The following is a 16,953-nucleotide window of genomic DNA, read 5'->3' on the forward strand; positions in this document are numbered from 1 at the left end:
TCTGGAGCCCTGAATAAAATGGAGTTACATTTTGGAGCGGCATACTCCTTTTTGACTACTTTTGTGATTTTCTGGTGAGTTCCATGAGGTGACCCAGATACATTTTTGGAGGCCCCAGTGAGCTATCTCTGCCATTCTACCGAGGCGCATGAATTCCAGCCTTGCTCCTGGAGGAGTGCGGGACAGCGTCCGTTGGCCACTATTAAGAGCTCGAGCCATGAGGTCGGTGAATGCCACTTCCCAAAGGTCCGCCTGATGGGCGCTGCCTTCCCTCGGACCGAAAGTGCATGTCTTTAAAGAGAGACTCTGAGGTTGAAAGAACTGAAGAATCTCCAAAAGGATACATGAGTACCCGTGCATTTAAGCGCCAGGTGCGGGAGTGACTTTTTATGGTGTATAGGACGAACTCTCATTAGTGGTGAAGCGGGCTGGAGCAGTATTCGATATTAAGTCTGGCATTCCTATAGGGGGCGGGTAGATGGTGGCACACTGCGCTAGAGCAGGGGGTGGCATAGTAAGTGGCGGACCCGAGTTAGGCGTAGTACAGGTAATTGGTATAGTTGCATCAATTGTTTTTTGGGGAAGAGTTTATTTGGGAGAAAGTGTGCATTTGTTTGTGAGTGAAAAGCGATCGTAGTGTTTTATGTGGCTGAGGAAAGAATTGAAGAGCGAAAGCCAAATTAACTTGTAAAAAGCGCCAAGCCGTGTAGCGTGTGTTGCTGGTATAGTTGATCGAGAAGAGGAGTAATTGCTTTTTCTAAACTACTAATATCTGGCTTTGTTAAGGTGGTGGGCCTGTGGAGAAGGCCATTGTGTGCAAGTATTGAGTGAGAGGTGTGAAAGGGTGGGGCCTGTGTGAAGGCCAGAGCGAGTGAAACGAGGGCGATCAAGTGAAGTGGTAGGTATAAAAATTGAGTGAGACTGCTTGACAAGAGTTTAAAGGATTAAAATAAAGGGAGGGAAGAGAAGAGTAGAATATTTTAAATAGAAAGAAATGAGGCGGACACTGTCATCCTGTTGGTTAGATGCTCCGTTCAATCATGTGTGTAAGAAGTTGCCCCAATACCGCGATTAAAATAGCAAAGTACCATTTCCAATGGTTAAAAGACACAGTGGGCAAGTGTTAGAGTTGCCTGGAGAGGGAGCATGCGATAAAGATATTGTAGAAAGCATGTACTCGAGTCACCACATACAAAGGAGCAAAACTTAAAGAGACTGGACGTTCTAGGGCTTTGGAAATTATACGAAAAACACGGTGGAGGAGGAGGAGGAGGAGGCACTGCCACCACCCAATACAATATACCAGTTAATAAAACCAATCGCAGGTTGTACAAATCCTTAAGTGTCTCAGGACAAGAAAGGAACACATAAAAGAAAGACATGAGCACTATCGGCAAGGACAAGAAAGGGAAGGGGAAATATTTAAATGAGTGTGCAGAAACAACTTGACAGTGTGTTCAATGAGGCAGCAAAAGCTGTGGAAAGGAACACTAGAAGGATCCACCAAATGGGGGTGGACAGCATGATGCTTAAAGTTTAAAATGGAATATGTGTAGACAGTGCTCGGACCATAGTGGAACTGAGACAGCAGTCCAAGGGCACACCATATCGGACTGGAATGACGGTGGTGATAACTATCATGGGAATGACAACAGAGTGTGACGGGCACGAGAAGGGAAAGGAGAAGAGATGAGCAAGAAGGAGGCGGAAAGTGTCATGCCTGCCAGACTCAGACTGGCTTCATTTGCCTCTGCTCAATCACCTGTCAAGGTTTATGCAGTCCGCCCGGTACTTTGCAAACGGAGCAGCTGTGAGACCTTTCTCCTCTCAGTACAGAGTCACTGGGAGATTTCCATGTAAACGTTACCAAGTATGCACTTTACTTGGATAGGGTCACCTGGTTGGTGTATTCTCTACTTAAGCCCTGTGGTGACCTAATCCGGTGCTTCTGATTAGTGTTTTGTTTTTGGCTTGAAGCTAACGCTCATTCCAAGCTAGCGTATAGTGTTTTGTTACTTACCCGTCCCATTCTGTTTCATTCATCCGGATTGATTGTAACCCTCACGGGCTTGTCAGCATCCTTCTCCCTCCGCTTGGAGGTTGCTGCTTTCGCTGCTGTTCTGCCAGTTTTCATTCAAGCCTGCTTCGGGAGGAAATCTCCTAGCCGGCACCTGTGATACAACGCACAGGTAATTTCCGCAGCTGCAGCCTGTTCTCATCGCTGCTTCTGAACCATGCGGCTTTAGCAACCTTAACACCGCACGGAGGCCGCGGCTCTCGGCTTCTTCCCGACGCTGCAAGAAACGTGGCAGTTAACCGCAGCTGCAGACCTTCCCAAGGCTGCTTCAAATCACAATTTGCAGTACTTTGAACGCCGCTCAGAATCGCATGGCACAGCCCATCAAGGCAATTGAGTCTGCAAGTTCCAGGTCTTCAAAAGTCTGCAGTCCCGTCCTAAGGTAGGGAACCAGTTTAACTGTCTTCAAAGGGTTGGTTTTTTCTTGGTTTAGTCCGTGCTAGCCTAATTGCATTGTGTGCCCAGCATAACAGTCTGGGTGTCTGGGGAAATGGGCTCCAAAGCAGGAAAACCAGATTAGCAGTAGTGAAAAGACCACAACGTGGCAATAAACCCAGAGCACCCACGCAAATGCCCCTTTTGCAGATAGCAAGGTTCACTACATACCATGGTAGGCAATGGACCGGAACAACTTAGTTTACAGTTTACCTTCTTTAATGTCGGGGTTGAGCAAGTGGATTTATATCTTTGCGAGACAGCAGGAATCCCATTGGTCATAGGAGACATAAAACGTTTGTTGGCAGTCTTCTTTCTTTTACGTTGAACAGTTCAATTTGTAGCCACATTATGTACCACTAAAGGTTTGGTAGCAAAGTATTTTAAATCCCCTTCCCACCATCACATATATTTCCTCTTCCAAGTCCATTGTTGACTCGTCCCTGTTATCAAACAATTAGGTCACCATTGCAACTCTCTCGAAACTGTTTAGTGTCCATACCTCTCAAAGAACAAAAGCCAGGCCCCCTCGATATTCGTCTGTCTCGTCCAACATATGCATCAAATACCCCATGTTGTATATGGCGTGGGCTTTTGTGACCCATTCCTTTTCCGTGGGGGCTACACTTTTCCTCCTGCCTTGGGCTATGCAGCTTCTTGCCGCCACCACCAGGGTACGTATCGTGTGTCGTCCCCCCCCCCCTACATTTTGTTCATCTACTCCAAACAGTAGGGTGGGGAGGGGTGGCCAGATGCAACTAAGCGGCGAGGGCCATGATGATGGCCAGTGCGTGGCATTACCTTACTTCCATATTGTCCAGAATACTGCCAATACGTGTTATGCTAGCACTTGTATCTTTTTGTGGGACCCACAACCATTCTCCCAATGTCCAAGGTACCAGCACCGAGTTGTCCATTTGGACCCACTGCTTTCGCGTTCTGGGGTCCATGTGGTCTATTATTCTCAACTGCGCTGCCTTACAGTATGCTTTCCCCCCCGCAGCCCCCTCTTCCTCCTGTGATAAGAGTAAGGTGCTATAAGTCACCCTTGGCCTTGCCCCTGCCCACAAAAAAGTGCAATAGGTCTCTACGCACCGTCCTGAAGTAGGAGTTTGGAACTATGGTTGGGAGCATTTGGAAAAGGAACATACATTTAAAGTGCATTGTCATTTTGATGCTGTTGAGGCGCACCATCCAGGAAAGGTTCATTCTAACCCAATGTCGCAAATCGGCCAGCACTTTGTTCCAAAGCATGAGTTTTCTGCAAAGAGGTCCCCGGCGTCCCTTGCAACGTTAATCTGCAAATACCAAAACCTTTTCTGTTGCATCTGCAAGCCTAAGTCCCTGACATCATCCTTTACGACTTGGCTCCATTCCCCCAGCAGAAACGCCACTGATGTATCTATATTTATTTAAAATCTTGATAATGCTCCGTATTCCTCCAATTTCTGCAGGAGGCGGGGAACCGACATGTATGAATCTGTAATAAAGAGCAAGGCGTTGTCCACAAACAGGCTTATTTGGTAGTTCATATTCCCAATCTGCACCCCTGTGATATTCTCCTCTTCCCCCGTACCGCTAGCACCCACGGTTCCATTACCAGGGCATACAGTAGACGGGGCATCTGTGTAGTACCCCTTTGCAGCCCCAGTACCCCTGACAACTCCCCCACCCCCATTAACCACTATTCTTGCCTTTGGTGCAGAGTATAGGCCGCAATCAAGCTCAGCCACTGGGTTCCCATTCCATTTTCTCCAGGACCCCAAAATGAAGACCCCGCTGACTCAATCAAAGGCCTGGTCTACGGCGAGTGCCAGAATTAGGGCCCCTTTTCGTTGAACATCAGGTGCCGCCATGAAATAGAGTTTTCCTCAGGTTAACTGATCATTGCCCATTGCGCACAAATAGTTCGGTCCGGGTGGGACCAGTTTGTGGAGGTATATTTCCAGTCTGGATGCCAAGATTCTTGCGAATATCTTGGCGTCTGTGTTGAATAGTGAGATGGGTAGGTATGAGGAGCATTGTTCCCTTTCCTTTCCTGGTTTGGGGATGACCTCTATCGCTGCCTCCAGGAATGTAGGTGGTAGGTTTCCCGGTCCCTTGATAGAATTGAATATTTGAGCTAGCGGTTCAGCCAGGAGTTCCTGGAACTGTTTATAAACATCTGAGGTGCATCTGTCTTCACCCGGAGCTTTACCAGACTTAACCTGAGCTATCGCCTGTTGCACCTCCTTAGCTGTGAAAACCTCTCCCCTGTCGGACGGGGTATAGGGAGACGGTCTAAATATTCCCGTTCCTTCGCGTCACCCTCATGGTGGGGTCGTGTGTACAGGTTCTCATATTTCAAAAAGGTAGCTGAAACACGTGTATGGGGTTGCTGTTGGTACTCTTGTTCAGAGAGGAATTGCCATAGCATTTCAGTGTTGGACTGCCCATGTGGGTGCGACAAATACTGATATGCAAATGGGTATTTCCCATCTGTGAAAGGTACAGTGAGCAAAAATCGTGTGCTGCAAACTCATCTCGGAACAGGTTATCATGCCATGTTCTTTCTGGAGAGGAGCGCCTGCTACCTTTTTTTGAAGTACAGGTTCTCATAGTATTCTACAAAGCAATCCTGTATGTTATCCCTTGATGTGTGCGTCTGCCCCCCCCCCCCTTCCTGATTTTGTCCATCTTCCTCTCCACCTTTTCCTCCTGAGTCCTGTTTGCAAGGAGTGCCCCCACTCAGTCCCCTTTTTCATAGTATCTTTGCTTGATGTAGCGCAGCCACTTGACTACCTCACCTTTCAGGAGCAAATGCAACTTTTATTTTTTCCCTCCCATCTCTTAGGAGCCCCTCCCTGGGCTTGTTAGACAGGCCCTCATGTTCTGTAATTCTCTCCGTAGCCACTACTCTATCAATGACCTCTCCCCTTTTTTTTCTGTGCCCCCTCTATCAAAAGGCCCTTGAAAGTGGCTTTTGCTGTCTCCCACACATGCTTCAAATGGGTTTCACCGTTGTCGATAAAACTGCAAATTTCCCTGAAGGTGGGGTCTCGCAAGACACTTTCGTTACAACGCCACCTGAGTGCCCCCTTGGTCTCTCCCAACACTCCATTCCGCCACCATCATTTCGTGGTCTGACCACGTTACTGTTTCAACCTTAGGTTAAGAGGTTAGGTCTCTGTTCCTGTGGTCTCAGCAAGAGCTCTATTCTGGTGTATGTTTGGTGTGGTGGGGAAAAGGGGTATCCCTCCTGGCTGTGGGTGGTGCATTTTCCATACATCGGCCCAGGAGTAGTCTTGCAGCAACTGCGTGTGGGCCCATCTTTTTTTCTTCCCCTGTCCTCAAAGGTGGACTACTATTCTAGACTTAACTCATGTTAAAATCTCACCCCACCATCATAGTCCCTTCCTCCAGCACTGCACGCACCTTTCTGAGGAATGTTACTTGATTCGCATTTGGTGTGTAGATTGAGGCTAGGGTGACCATTTCCCCCCTCTGCGCTAAATCTGGCCCCAAAGCTCCTCTTAATTTGGACCTCCTTTAGGTTCCTGGCCTTGGCTAATACTATGCCTACTCCCTCCCTCCCCCCCTCCTTTGATGCTGTATGCAAGGTCCAGTACATTTTCCCCACCTCTGGTCCCCTTGGGGCCCTTTCCTCCCCCTTGCGATAGTGGGTCGCTTGTAGAAATAATGCTGCCAAATTGGATTTACGAATTGTGTTGGCTGTAAGGTACCTCCTTATTTGGTGGAATTTAGCCCTTTCACATTTAGTGTCGCTACCTTCAATTTATTTATAGCCTTGCCTGGCAAAGTCTGTGTCTGTCACGAAGCCCTCTTCGAGTGAGCTTTGCTCTGAGCCCTTGGACATGCGTTGCGTGCCCCCCCCCCCCCCCCCCCCGACACCCTGCCCTCCCAATCGTCCCTTGTAAACTTTTCAAGAGTGGCCTGCGAAGAACAAGCCCAGCTTGGGGTCAGGAACCCAGCCTCCCTGAGACCCCCAAACATTTACAGCCTTTTTGGACAGTGTGGGATTCCTCACGCCACTAAAACCTGAACAAAACTGTAAATCGTAACATTTTTTTTTTCTCCCCTCCCCAGCCCAGAGAAATTCACCAAGTGCAGGGCAGAGCCCTACTTCATCCGTGTCCCTTGGGCATGGAAAGTTAGACGTTTCACTCCATGATGGTAGACAACAGGATTGTGGGGTTGGTGATGGAGGTCACAATACTGGGGCATACATAGTCGGATCATGCGGCCAGTGATGATAACCCTGGATATGCTGGGGCGGATGGGTCGGAGGCCACCCTGGGTATTTAAAATTGAGGGGTTTACGGATGAGGTGTTTTGAGCTAGGATTACGCTTACCATGGATCCATTTTTTTTTTCTTTTTTTTTGGGGAGAATGTGGGCTCTGTGAACTGTGTTGTGGGGGAATTTTAAATGTGTGATACGAGGGGGAGTGCATCTCAAAGGAATCTGGGATACTGAAGCAAATTCCGAGAGAACTAGCAGACAGTGTATTCCTGTATATGTCGGAACCCTGTCTCAGTGTCCATGAATGCACAGTCAGGCGGAGATTAAGGAGCAGCTGGATAAGTTTAGAGAAGTGGCGCAGAGGGAGGTGACATTTCTGCTGGGGGAAGGCAGCTGTTCGACAATATGGGGAGGGGCAACGCCCTTGTAAGTTACTTGCGTAATCTGCAAGGACCGACCCACTGAGGGCACACGTCTTGTCAGTTCAAGTGAACAAGGGGAGCTGAAGTATGCAGATGGCGATATTATTCAGGAACTCTGCACATTTCACACCCTGCTATATTTCTCACACCCAGATTTTAGTATGAGATGCACATACTGGTGCATGGAATAAGATAGTGCCTGAATTGCTGACAGGACCTAGCCATTGTCATCGGGGAAAACTCTGGTGCCTGATGGCTTCACAGCTGAGTATTTTGTGTTAATTCTAGCTCCCCATCTTTTAGATGTGTTCCAACAGGCCCGAGCTATGATAGATAGCCAGAGTCGATGAGGGTGGTGGTGCTGTTGAAACCTGGAAAGGCAGCGGATGAATGTTCTTCCTACCACTCAATCTCACTTATCAATTTGGATAACAAAATCCTAGCTAAATTGTTAGCAACCAGACGTGTGAAATCAGATTGGTATTCATTCGGGGGTTTGGGGGGGGCCTCCACTTCCTATGGGCTGCAGCAAATGTTCGGTCTGTCTGTGGTCCGACGGGAAGACTCAATTGTGGCAGCACAATTGGATGCTCGGTGGAATAGCCCTTTCTTTTCACGAAACTGCAAAGGATGGGGATTGATTTATCTCCATGGTTTCATTGCTCTACACTTATGTAGAGTGAATTGGCAGTTCATTTCTAGCATACCGTTCGAGAGAAGTACGTGGCAGGGATGTCCTGTCACTGTTGTGGTTTGCCTTGGCGAGAGAACCCTTGGCAGAACAACTTGGGGATCGGCATGTCCATTGAGGGATACAACTTTATAGTTATAGGTTGAGTCTCTCTCTATGCGAACGATTTGGTAGTCTGTCAGGGATCCACAGAATACTCTAGGACCAATCGTGGTAGAGAAGTTAACCTTTGGAGATTTCACAGGGTTAAGAATTGATGTTACCAAATCAGTACTTTTTCCGCTCACTGAAGGTGCTACGCGATTTAACGATTGTTACGGATTCCAGTGGCATGAGATGACACCCGATATTTAGGGATGGATATTGCAGAGTCCCCGGGAGAACTGTATATGCAGAACTACGAAAAAGGTGCTAGAACATACTTGGTTAGTGGTGGGCAGGTGGCTGGAGCTGCCTCAACGTTTATGGGACGAGATCGTTGGACAGAATGGTCTTGTTGCCACAGTTACTTTATGTATTTTTCAGTGTGCCCCTGGCGTTACCGATTTCGTATTTCCGTGAGGTACAGTCAGATGTTTTGTGGTTTATTTGAGCGGCTAAACAGGAGCATGTGCGTCCTGGAAGATGTTGGTGGCACCATTCGAGGGTGGAGGTGGGGGTTGTCATTACCAGACTTCGAGACATACTATGAAGCAGCCCAAGCAGACTTTTTAACTTATTGATTTGGGAAAAAGACAGATCGAATACATGCGTAAATCGAGAGGGCTCTTGCAGTGCCATATCTATTAAGACTGGTCATATTAACAGCCCCCAGTAGATCATCCAAAGTAGAGAGCATGGCAGAGTCCACCTGTAGATCATGGGCTCGCATGAGGGAAAAGTAAAGAGGTTATCAATTGCCCAAAACCTCTGATCAAACATGCCCTGGGTTTACCATTGACCAGCGAGCTGGGCTTTGTGAGGTGCATGCAACTATTGGGTATTTCTTGTTTTCCAGGACCTAGAGTCGGAGGGACAATTTGTAATGGTGGAAGGGATGAGTATTAAGGGAACTATCGCATCTCTTTTTTATATTTCTGATTGAGAGAATCCCTGAAAGATCTATTACCCACCTTTCCCAAGGAACAGGAGGTGGCCCCTAAATTGGGTGGGATGCTGGAAAGGGTGGATACCAGTAGGAATGTGTCCATTCTTTACAGCAGACTACAGGGCACCCAAGTGGGATGGGCAGACGCAGCCCGGAAGAAGTGGGAAAACTCATTGGGGAATGCTATATCAGAGGAGGTATGGGCTTACTGTTATGGACAAACGAGGAAGGTATAGTCCTCAATAGTCTAAGATGATGCTCTTTAAATACCTACACCAACTTTACTATACTCCTGCTCTGTTGCATAGATTCTTTCCAGACACCTCAGATGGGTGCACCAGATGTGCCGCTGCACCAGCTGATTTCAAACATGTAGCATGGAGCTCTCCTCCAGGGTTAAGATTTTGTGAACAGGTCTTTGTGACATTGAGTGATATTGTAGGGGTGAGGGTGGAACTATATTACCGGAGCCCACCCTGCTGGGTTCTACAAAGCTGATTCCGGGACGAGTGAGGAGACTAGCAGGGTTGCACTTAATTTTAGCTAAGAGATGAGTGGCAATGGTGTAGGGTAGACCACAAGGCCCTGAGGTGTAACAGTGGAGAACATTCTCTATTGTAGTGAGATGGAACTGGAGTCCGGTAGACTGGTGCATCAGTGCCAGACCCTGGGATATGTGTCCATATGAATAGTATCTTATTGCTCAAGCCCAAGAAACTGTGTTAGACTCTGGAGAGGAGATCTTGTAAATGTATGTTGGCTGCACAACTGCTGATGCGGTGGGCAGAGGCCAGCAGATAGGGGGGGGGGGGGACACGTGTTACTATATTTGATCATCTGATATGTTGATATAAGAATGGACTACTGTGTGTAACTGTGGCTGAGAACAGAGGAATTTCTGAGAATTATGGAAAGAGGGTTTATTCACTGGACCACTGTCTTTTTTTTTTTTGTTGTGTACCTTGTTATTGAAATTAATAAAACATTTTTAAAAGTATGAGTATCGTCAGCAAAGTTGGTATATGGGATGCAGTGATTGTCCAGATGGTCGAACCTTGGGGGAAGCCGTAGAGAACAGGCATGGGGGTCTGCAGCAGCTTCTCCAGAGAAAACCTTGGATGTGCAGTCGCTCAAAGGATTTTATCCAGTTGGCAGCTTCTGGGGAGAAGTAGTCCTTGGATACAGGGTTCTGGCATAGGATGCCATGGTTGACGAGATCAGAGCCAATGGAGATGTCAAGGAGGAGCAAAAGGGCTAGGTTGCCCGAGTCACAGATGTCTAGTTTAGATGCGATGAAGGGGAGACCGAATTAGAGTGCCTTGGTGCTTTGACAGACACCTAATATTCGACCTAAACTAAAGAGCATTTTTAGGCATTTATTCGTAAGGATGTGATTTTATATGGTTTTAGGAGGATTGTATTGTGCCACTTTTATGACTAAAGTTAACGGGAAATGTTCCAAATAAACTGGATTGAAATGTGAAGCAGAGATGGGTTTGTAAAAACATACACATGGGAATTAACATGACCAAATGAATGGGCAAGCTGCAGTTTTGACACCCCAGGCAACACCAGAAGACACCCACTTGAAGAGCTCCAGGTCTAGGGTAGAGACTCAGTTAGCCAAAAAAGGATGGAAGCAAAGGAGGATCTGTGGCAACCCAAGTCGATGGGGACTCGGAAGGTCTGCAACATCCTACTACTACAGGAACCATAACCCCCAACAGTGATTCAAAAGAATCTGAAGGCCCCGAGGCAAGTACTTATGGCACCAATTGAAGACTGCTCAGAAATTGAAGGCAAAATCAATGACTATAGGGTTTCTTGCACAGGGATGGGCCAAAGACCCAGTACCCAGACACTCGAACCTTGACCTGCTGCCACACAGACAGATGCAAAGAATAATCGATTTTCCCAGGAGGGAGAACCACCAGTCAGAAGCAGCAACAGTGACCGAGAAGCCAAGAAGACTGAGTAACTCAACCTAGGAAATCCAGGTATGTGGAGTGCCAAGGCTGGGAACCCAGCCCACAAAGAACCATCCCACAACATGGGTAATGAAGGGTGGTTGGTTCGAAACTGAGATGAAGCACTTTTGGAATCCACTGCTCTTCAGGCCATGGAGCTCGTACCTAGAGGCACTTCGGTGCAGGAGGATTTTGCATTAAATAGCCCCAGCATGGGACAGCCAGTCCAGGCAGCAACGTAGACCAGGGCGAGGAAAGCCCAGGTAGGATTTCTAGCATGGTTAAGTGAGGGCAAGGACAAACAACCTGGGGTTCAGCCAGTATGCGGAAACCCGGCCCTGCATTGCAGTAGTCCTCGGTAATCCACCAGCAAATCAGTTAAGAATCTACTGATACTCAAATGCACAGGGTCTCGCATAGCTATGCATACTCACTCTGGGTATGAAAAAGGGATTCTCCAGCCCACGCAGAAAAACTACTCGCATATATTTGCAGACAAACTATGCTTACACGTAAAAGATTTAGTGATGAACAGTGTCAACATTTATTGAACTTGGTAGTAATTTGGGACAGATGGTTAGATAACCACCTTTGGGGACTTTGTTCCACACTGAGTCAAGGGTAATGCTATGCTACTCTTAGGTTAGCACAGTACAACAAACAATATGCCTATAAAATTGGTTCTATGAAAAATGCCTCAAATGTCATATTGATGCCTTACATCAAAGAAATTGTGAAAAGTGCCAACACGTGTTTCGACTTGCTATCGGGTCCTCCTCAGGGCATGCACTAATTAAGTTGTCCGAGTACTGAAATTGATTCAACCAACAAATACAATTTGCATTGTACTAATATTGTTACATGCCTGCAACATTTGTATTACTGCTTCCTAAAATATGATGCAACTAAACACACATTATACAAGCCCTTGAATTGAAACAAATGCCAAGTGTTCATTCTGATGAAACGTCAAAGCACAGGGAAAAGAGGGGAAGAGAAAAACAAAGAAATGCATATTAATCTATTGATCTTCAGTCCGTGTTCATAAGATAACATTTGCACTATAAACTATCGAAACATGGTGTACTACTGATTACTATTTCAACCCCATGCCATTTATCGAGTAGTGATTGATTCATGAAAAACAAAAAAACACATTCTACGCAGAAAATTGAAGGATGTAAGGGTTAATCTGCCTCAGGTGCCCAGTTATCAGAACGCAATACATCACTGCTTACTATGAACTCTGATAACAGTATGTTGGTATTGCGAGTGTTGCTATACCCAAGATAATGCTTTACAAATTGTTGGCTTGATGAAAGTTCCTGTTCTCACACAGTGGCGAACTAAAATGGATTATAATGAAAAATCCAGATGTGACATTCGAGCCGGTTAAAAACCAGTTTGTGAACTAAATATAGGGAAAGAAAAAGAATACCACCGATCGGTTACATTTTATCCTGAAAGTTCATGCTACAAACTATTCAATCGTGTCACGGGTGCTTACCAATTTATCTTGAAACCAATCCTGCGCTAAATGTGTGATGCAAAAGTTGCTTACACTGGCCGTGTTTAATACTTGTGCTTCACTGCTATTCCATTTTCCAATCATGACCGTGCAGCAGGAAAGCGCTGAAAATAATTCATTTCAGCATTGATGGTACTAAACAAAGGAAGAAGACCCTGCTTACTACCACAAAATCACTCAACATATGCCTCTAATTAGTCATTAGGTCACGTGGTCCTAAACCACTGAGAAATATGCATAGGGAGCAGCGAGGCGCACAGTGACGGAAGGAGTACAGAGCACCCACCCCCAGTGCGGGTGGCTGCTTAGGCGCAAAGGGATATTACATTCAAGAGACCATGACAGGAGGGATTTAACCGGTGATTTCAAAGTAAAGAACTGAAGTTTACACTTTCAAACTAGCAGCATTGGGGCTGGGATTTAACCCGTGAAATTAAGAAAAAGACCAAAAGAGTACATGTTCGAACTAGCACCATTGGCCCTGATTTGAAAAAGACTATGGGATCATCGAAACACGTGTTATCATAAAGGGCACTGCCAAATGCATTTCAATATTTGCAATTAAAAACCAAAAAAACTATTGGAAAATCGAGGAAAGGGGTCATTTGTCGTCTTTTTCTCTGCAAAACGTGGGCCCATGAGAATATGTCAATGTAACTGCAAGAATTTGGTCTTAAACCATGCCACTCACCTCGAATCCCTTTTTCGGGTGCGACAAAGGACAGGCCTCAGCGGCGCGAGTTCCAAAATAGTGAGCCAATGCTTGCAAATATTTAATGATCCTGACAAACAGAAAGAAAACACTCTTTAGCAACTCCCCAAATCACTGAAGCCTGTCAATATGCTGGAACAGCGAACCAGCATTGAAAATCACTCATCCGGAAATATATGCAACTGCTCCCAGTCAGCGCCTAGATGCTCACGTACGTCACTGTTCAGCCAAAGGGTTGGCAAGTAGTGTCAGCACTTCACATATACATAAGTCTAGGTCATGAGAGTAGTAACATGTGTAATCACATGATAAATAGTGTATCGGGTCCATTCTCTTATAGATGTGTGTAATGTCCAAGAAATGGATAAAGTAGCCCTGTGTACTGAGTGACAGAAATAAGGTTGACCACTAAAACCTGCAGGGCTTATTCATGTGGAAATTAAAACCTTGTGGCTTATTTAAACTGCAGTGCCTGTTCTACAGCAATGATGGTACAAGTGATAGAATTTTTTGTAAAGTTATACTCGCAGTTCTCTTGGGTACAGAGGCAACGTCAATATAATTGGAAAAAATAGTTTTTTCCAAAGTGATTTCTAGCATAGATGTACAGTCCTGCAGGAAGCTTTTCGCTGCAATTGATTAAACAAGTGCCTGTTATACCACAATAGTAGTGCAAGTGAGAACAATTAGATAACATCTAAAGGTGAAATCCCACCAACGAATTTATACATCAAGAAGTTGGCAAAACCCGGTGCCTGAAAGATTGATACAAGTGCTATGAATACCAAAAGGGATGTAACTCTTAAACCCTGATTACAAAATACAAAAAAAATTAAGTTCATGTTCTTTGTTTAATCCAAGTTTGAGACATCGTAATTTGCATATAATTCGTGCCTCTTGCTGATGCAAACGTAATTGGCGATCCCCTCCTCTGGGATGTTTCATCAATCGTAAACCAACGAAGCGAATATCATGGTCATTGTCCAGTTGATGAGTCTGCCAGTGAGTAGCCAAAGGCAGTTTAATGTCCTGATTGCCGAATTCCAATCCGGAGGGTACTGCCAACATATACCTTTGTACACACATACTTAAAATCTGTAATTTCACATGGCATGTAAAAGTTTTGGTAGGTGATGGTGCAAATTTGCAGAATTTATAGGAGCCACAATGGTGGAAGTCAGAAAAAGTATTATGAAGCCAATGTAAATGTTTTGGTCTCAGGAAAGAAGGGCTCTGTTTATTTCACAAAGTAGGTAATTTGGTGTATATGTACCAAGTAGGTAACTTGGGTCGATCTGATATATACTGTGTAACGTCATTGTCTAATTAAAGCATATGCCAGTGTTTTTTGAGCATGCAATAAATTTGAACACTATCACTGGAGTAGGTTGTTATAAAAGTCACCTGATCTGAAAAATGGCTGTTGGAGTGCGGGCTCTTTTTGAAAAATAGCTGCCTGATCTAAATCTCGTGTATCTCGCTGTGCTCGTCCAATTACATATGCTGGGTACCCTCTTTCCTGAAACCTGATTTTAATTTAAACGTCTCCGCTTGGAAATGATTGTGTCGAGCACGAAAAAATTCCCCTTTTGGGATATTGGCAATAACGGTTTTGATGGCAGCTTTTTGCGTGCAAAATAGAGTTGGCTGCTGTTTGTTTTCTGTGGGTGCTGGACTACTAAGTATTCTGTACAATCGATAAGTCCAAGTCTAAGAAGACAATATGTGAGGCATGTATTTGACCCATGAACTCTATGCCACAATTGTTGGAATTCAGATATTGCAGAAAAAGTTGGAATTTCTCTGGTGTGCCGTTCCAGACTAAGAGCACATCATCTGTATAGCGTTTCTACAGGTGAATTTCCTGGGGAAAAGCCATGTTCAGAGAAAATGTATTTATGCTCAAAGTAAGCCATGAACAAGTTAGCAAGCGAAGCGGCATATTTCACTCACGTGGCTATGCCACTGGTTTGGGAATAGTATTCTCAATTTGAAAATAAACTGATTATGATTTAGAGTAAAATCTAGAAAACTTTGGATTAATTGCACATGGGTCATATAAGAGGCAAAGAAAGTGCTATACTTAAAGTCGATTGTGTATAGGGCCAAATGAAGTTGTATTGAAGTGTGTAAGGATTTCACATCCAAAGTAGCTATGTAAAAGCTAGGTCAATCAAAAAATTACTCAAATCCCGGCCTATCTGAAAGATACCACCCATACATTTAACCTGTTAAATCAAATTGTCTGGTGACCTAGCTTGTTATCCATATACCGTTTTGTCTGTTTTTCGGTTGGATCCCTTTCTTGCCTTTAAAATGGTTGCTTTTGCACCCCTCACCCGAGAGCTGTTGAAATAATAATCGCCCCAATATCCCAATATATAGTGTGCATTGTCTGAGGCGAAGTCCACTATAGAACACAAAAGTTAAGGTACCCATGCTGTAGAAGAAAGTAATGTCCTCTTGCTTCACGTCCCTTTCCCTCCATACTCTTGGTATGTCTTACGGAATAGGGTTCAAACCGGTGTCTGTACAAAAGTGCATATTCTGGAACTTTATGGTAAGCACCAAGGCCTACTATGGCAGGATCCATTGTCTTTTTCTGCACCGCGAGGTCTGAAAACCAGATCCCCCTTGGGCCAATTTGGAGTAATTAAAACAAGGTGGCAGCTCATGGTTTCTGCTTGTGCAAAACTCCGACATTAACTGGATAGGTGGTAATGCATAGAGCCTCTGTCATTCTCACAGGAGGAATGCACCCCCCCCCCCCTCCCAGTCCCCTCTCCGTGACACTCCCCGTGGATTCATTTTCGTTCTGAATTGCAAAGATGTCCGTATCATAGTCCCTCAGGTTGTGTGTTGTCTGAGGCAAGGTACTCCAGAACATAGAGTGCCTCTAGGTAAGGTACCCATGCTGTAGAAGATAAAATTACATGTATACAACTTTTTTCCTTATTGCAAGTGGATTGCACAAACCTTTGGGTAAAACTATTTCATTGTAGTTGGTTGTGTGGCTTTCCTGTGCGTTATCAAATTCCTCTTAAGCTGACAATGCTGTTTTGTGTGATTCCCTTACGTTTACTTCAACACGGTCATGTTTGCATTTTCTTTTCCCAGGAGAAGGTGAGAGCGGTCTTTGATAACCTCATCCAACTGGAGCACCTCAATATTGTGAAGTTTCACAAATATTGGGCAGATGTGAAGGAAAACAAAGCCAGGGTAAGATAGCAAGTGAGGTTTTGTCTGACCCCATTTTCTGTTTGTTTTAATGTAATTTGACAAAACCAAGCTGATGTAATAATGCAATGTGAAATAGTGTTTAGTCTTTGTTGGGGAAAGGGCAGTTATGTCATGTTCACAATGATCATTTGAAATTTAATTGAATGGCAATGTTTTTGTAGCTCTTCCAATTCTTAAGGTTAATGTTGCTTGGGTTGCTGCTGGTGTAGCTATGCTCATGACTCTTGAGCATAGCTACACCAGGTCTATCTGAGGTCTGACGTGAAGAGGGTCTGTTTCTTTTAGTTGGATCAAGCCCCCGCTGCAGAAGGTGAGTGTGGCATATCCCACATGGAAAATAAGGGGCATGAGCAGAGCCTCCAGTTAAGTTTATGCTTGATTATTTTACAGACTTCTGTTTCAACAGACTATGCATTTCTTCGAAATTCTTCCTCGGTTGTGGGGTTAATCAGAATTACATATTTCTCATGCATCTTTCAATTATATCCACTAAGTGTATATTTCTGTTGTAAGACGTTTAGTCTGTCTGCTAGAACACTAGTCTTTCTGCTG

General features: G+C 45.1%; 1 protein-coding gene across 6 annotated transcripts in view; it reads left to right on the forward strand.

Moving 5' to 3' along the window:
- The window catches only part of NRBP1 (nuclear receptor binding protein 1), a 1,221,009-nt gene that overhangs the window by 163,360 nt on the left and 1,040,696 nt on the right, over nt 1-16,953 (forward strand). For all 6 annotated transcript variants that reach the window (XM_069605466.1, XM_069605470.1, XM_069605464.1 and 3 more), the window contains exon 4: nt 16,279-16,380. In XM_069605466.1, coding sequence (XP_069461567.1) covers nt 16,279-16,380 — 102 coding nt within the window. The remainder of the gene's footprint in view (nt 1-16,278; nt 16,381-16,953) is intronic.

This window comes from Ambystoma mexicanum, chromosome 4p (assembly GCF_040938575.1).
Source record: "Ambystoma mexicanum isolate Mex_15411 chromosome 4p, UKY_AmexF1_1, whole genome shotgun sequence".
Taxonomy (NCBI): Eukaryota; Metazoa; Chordata; class Amphibia; order Caudata; family Ambystomatidae; genus Ambystoma; species Ambystoma mexicanum.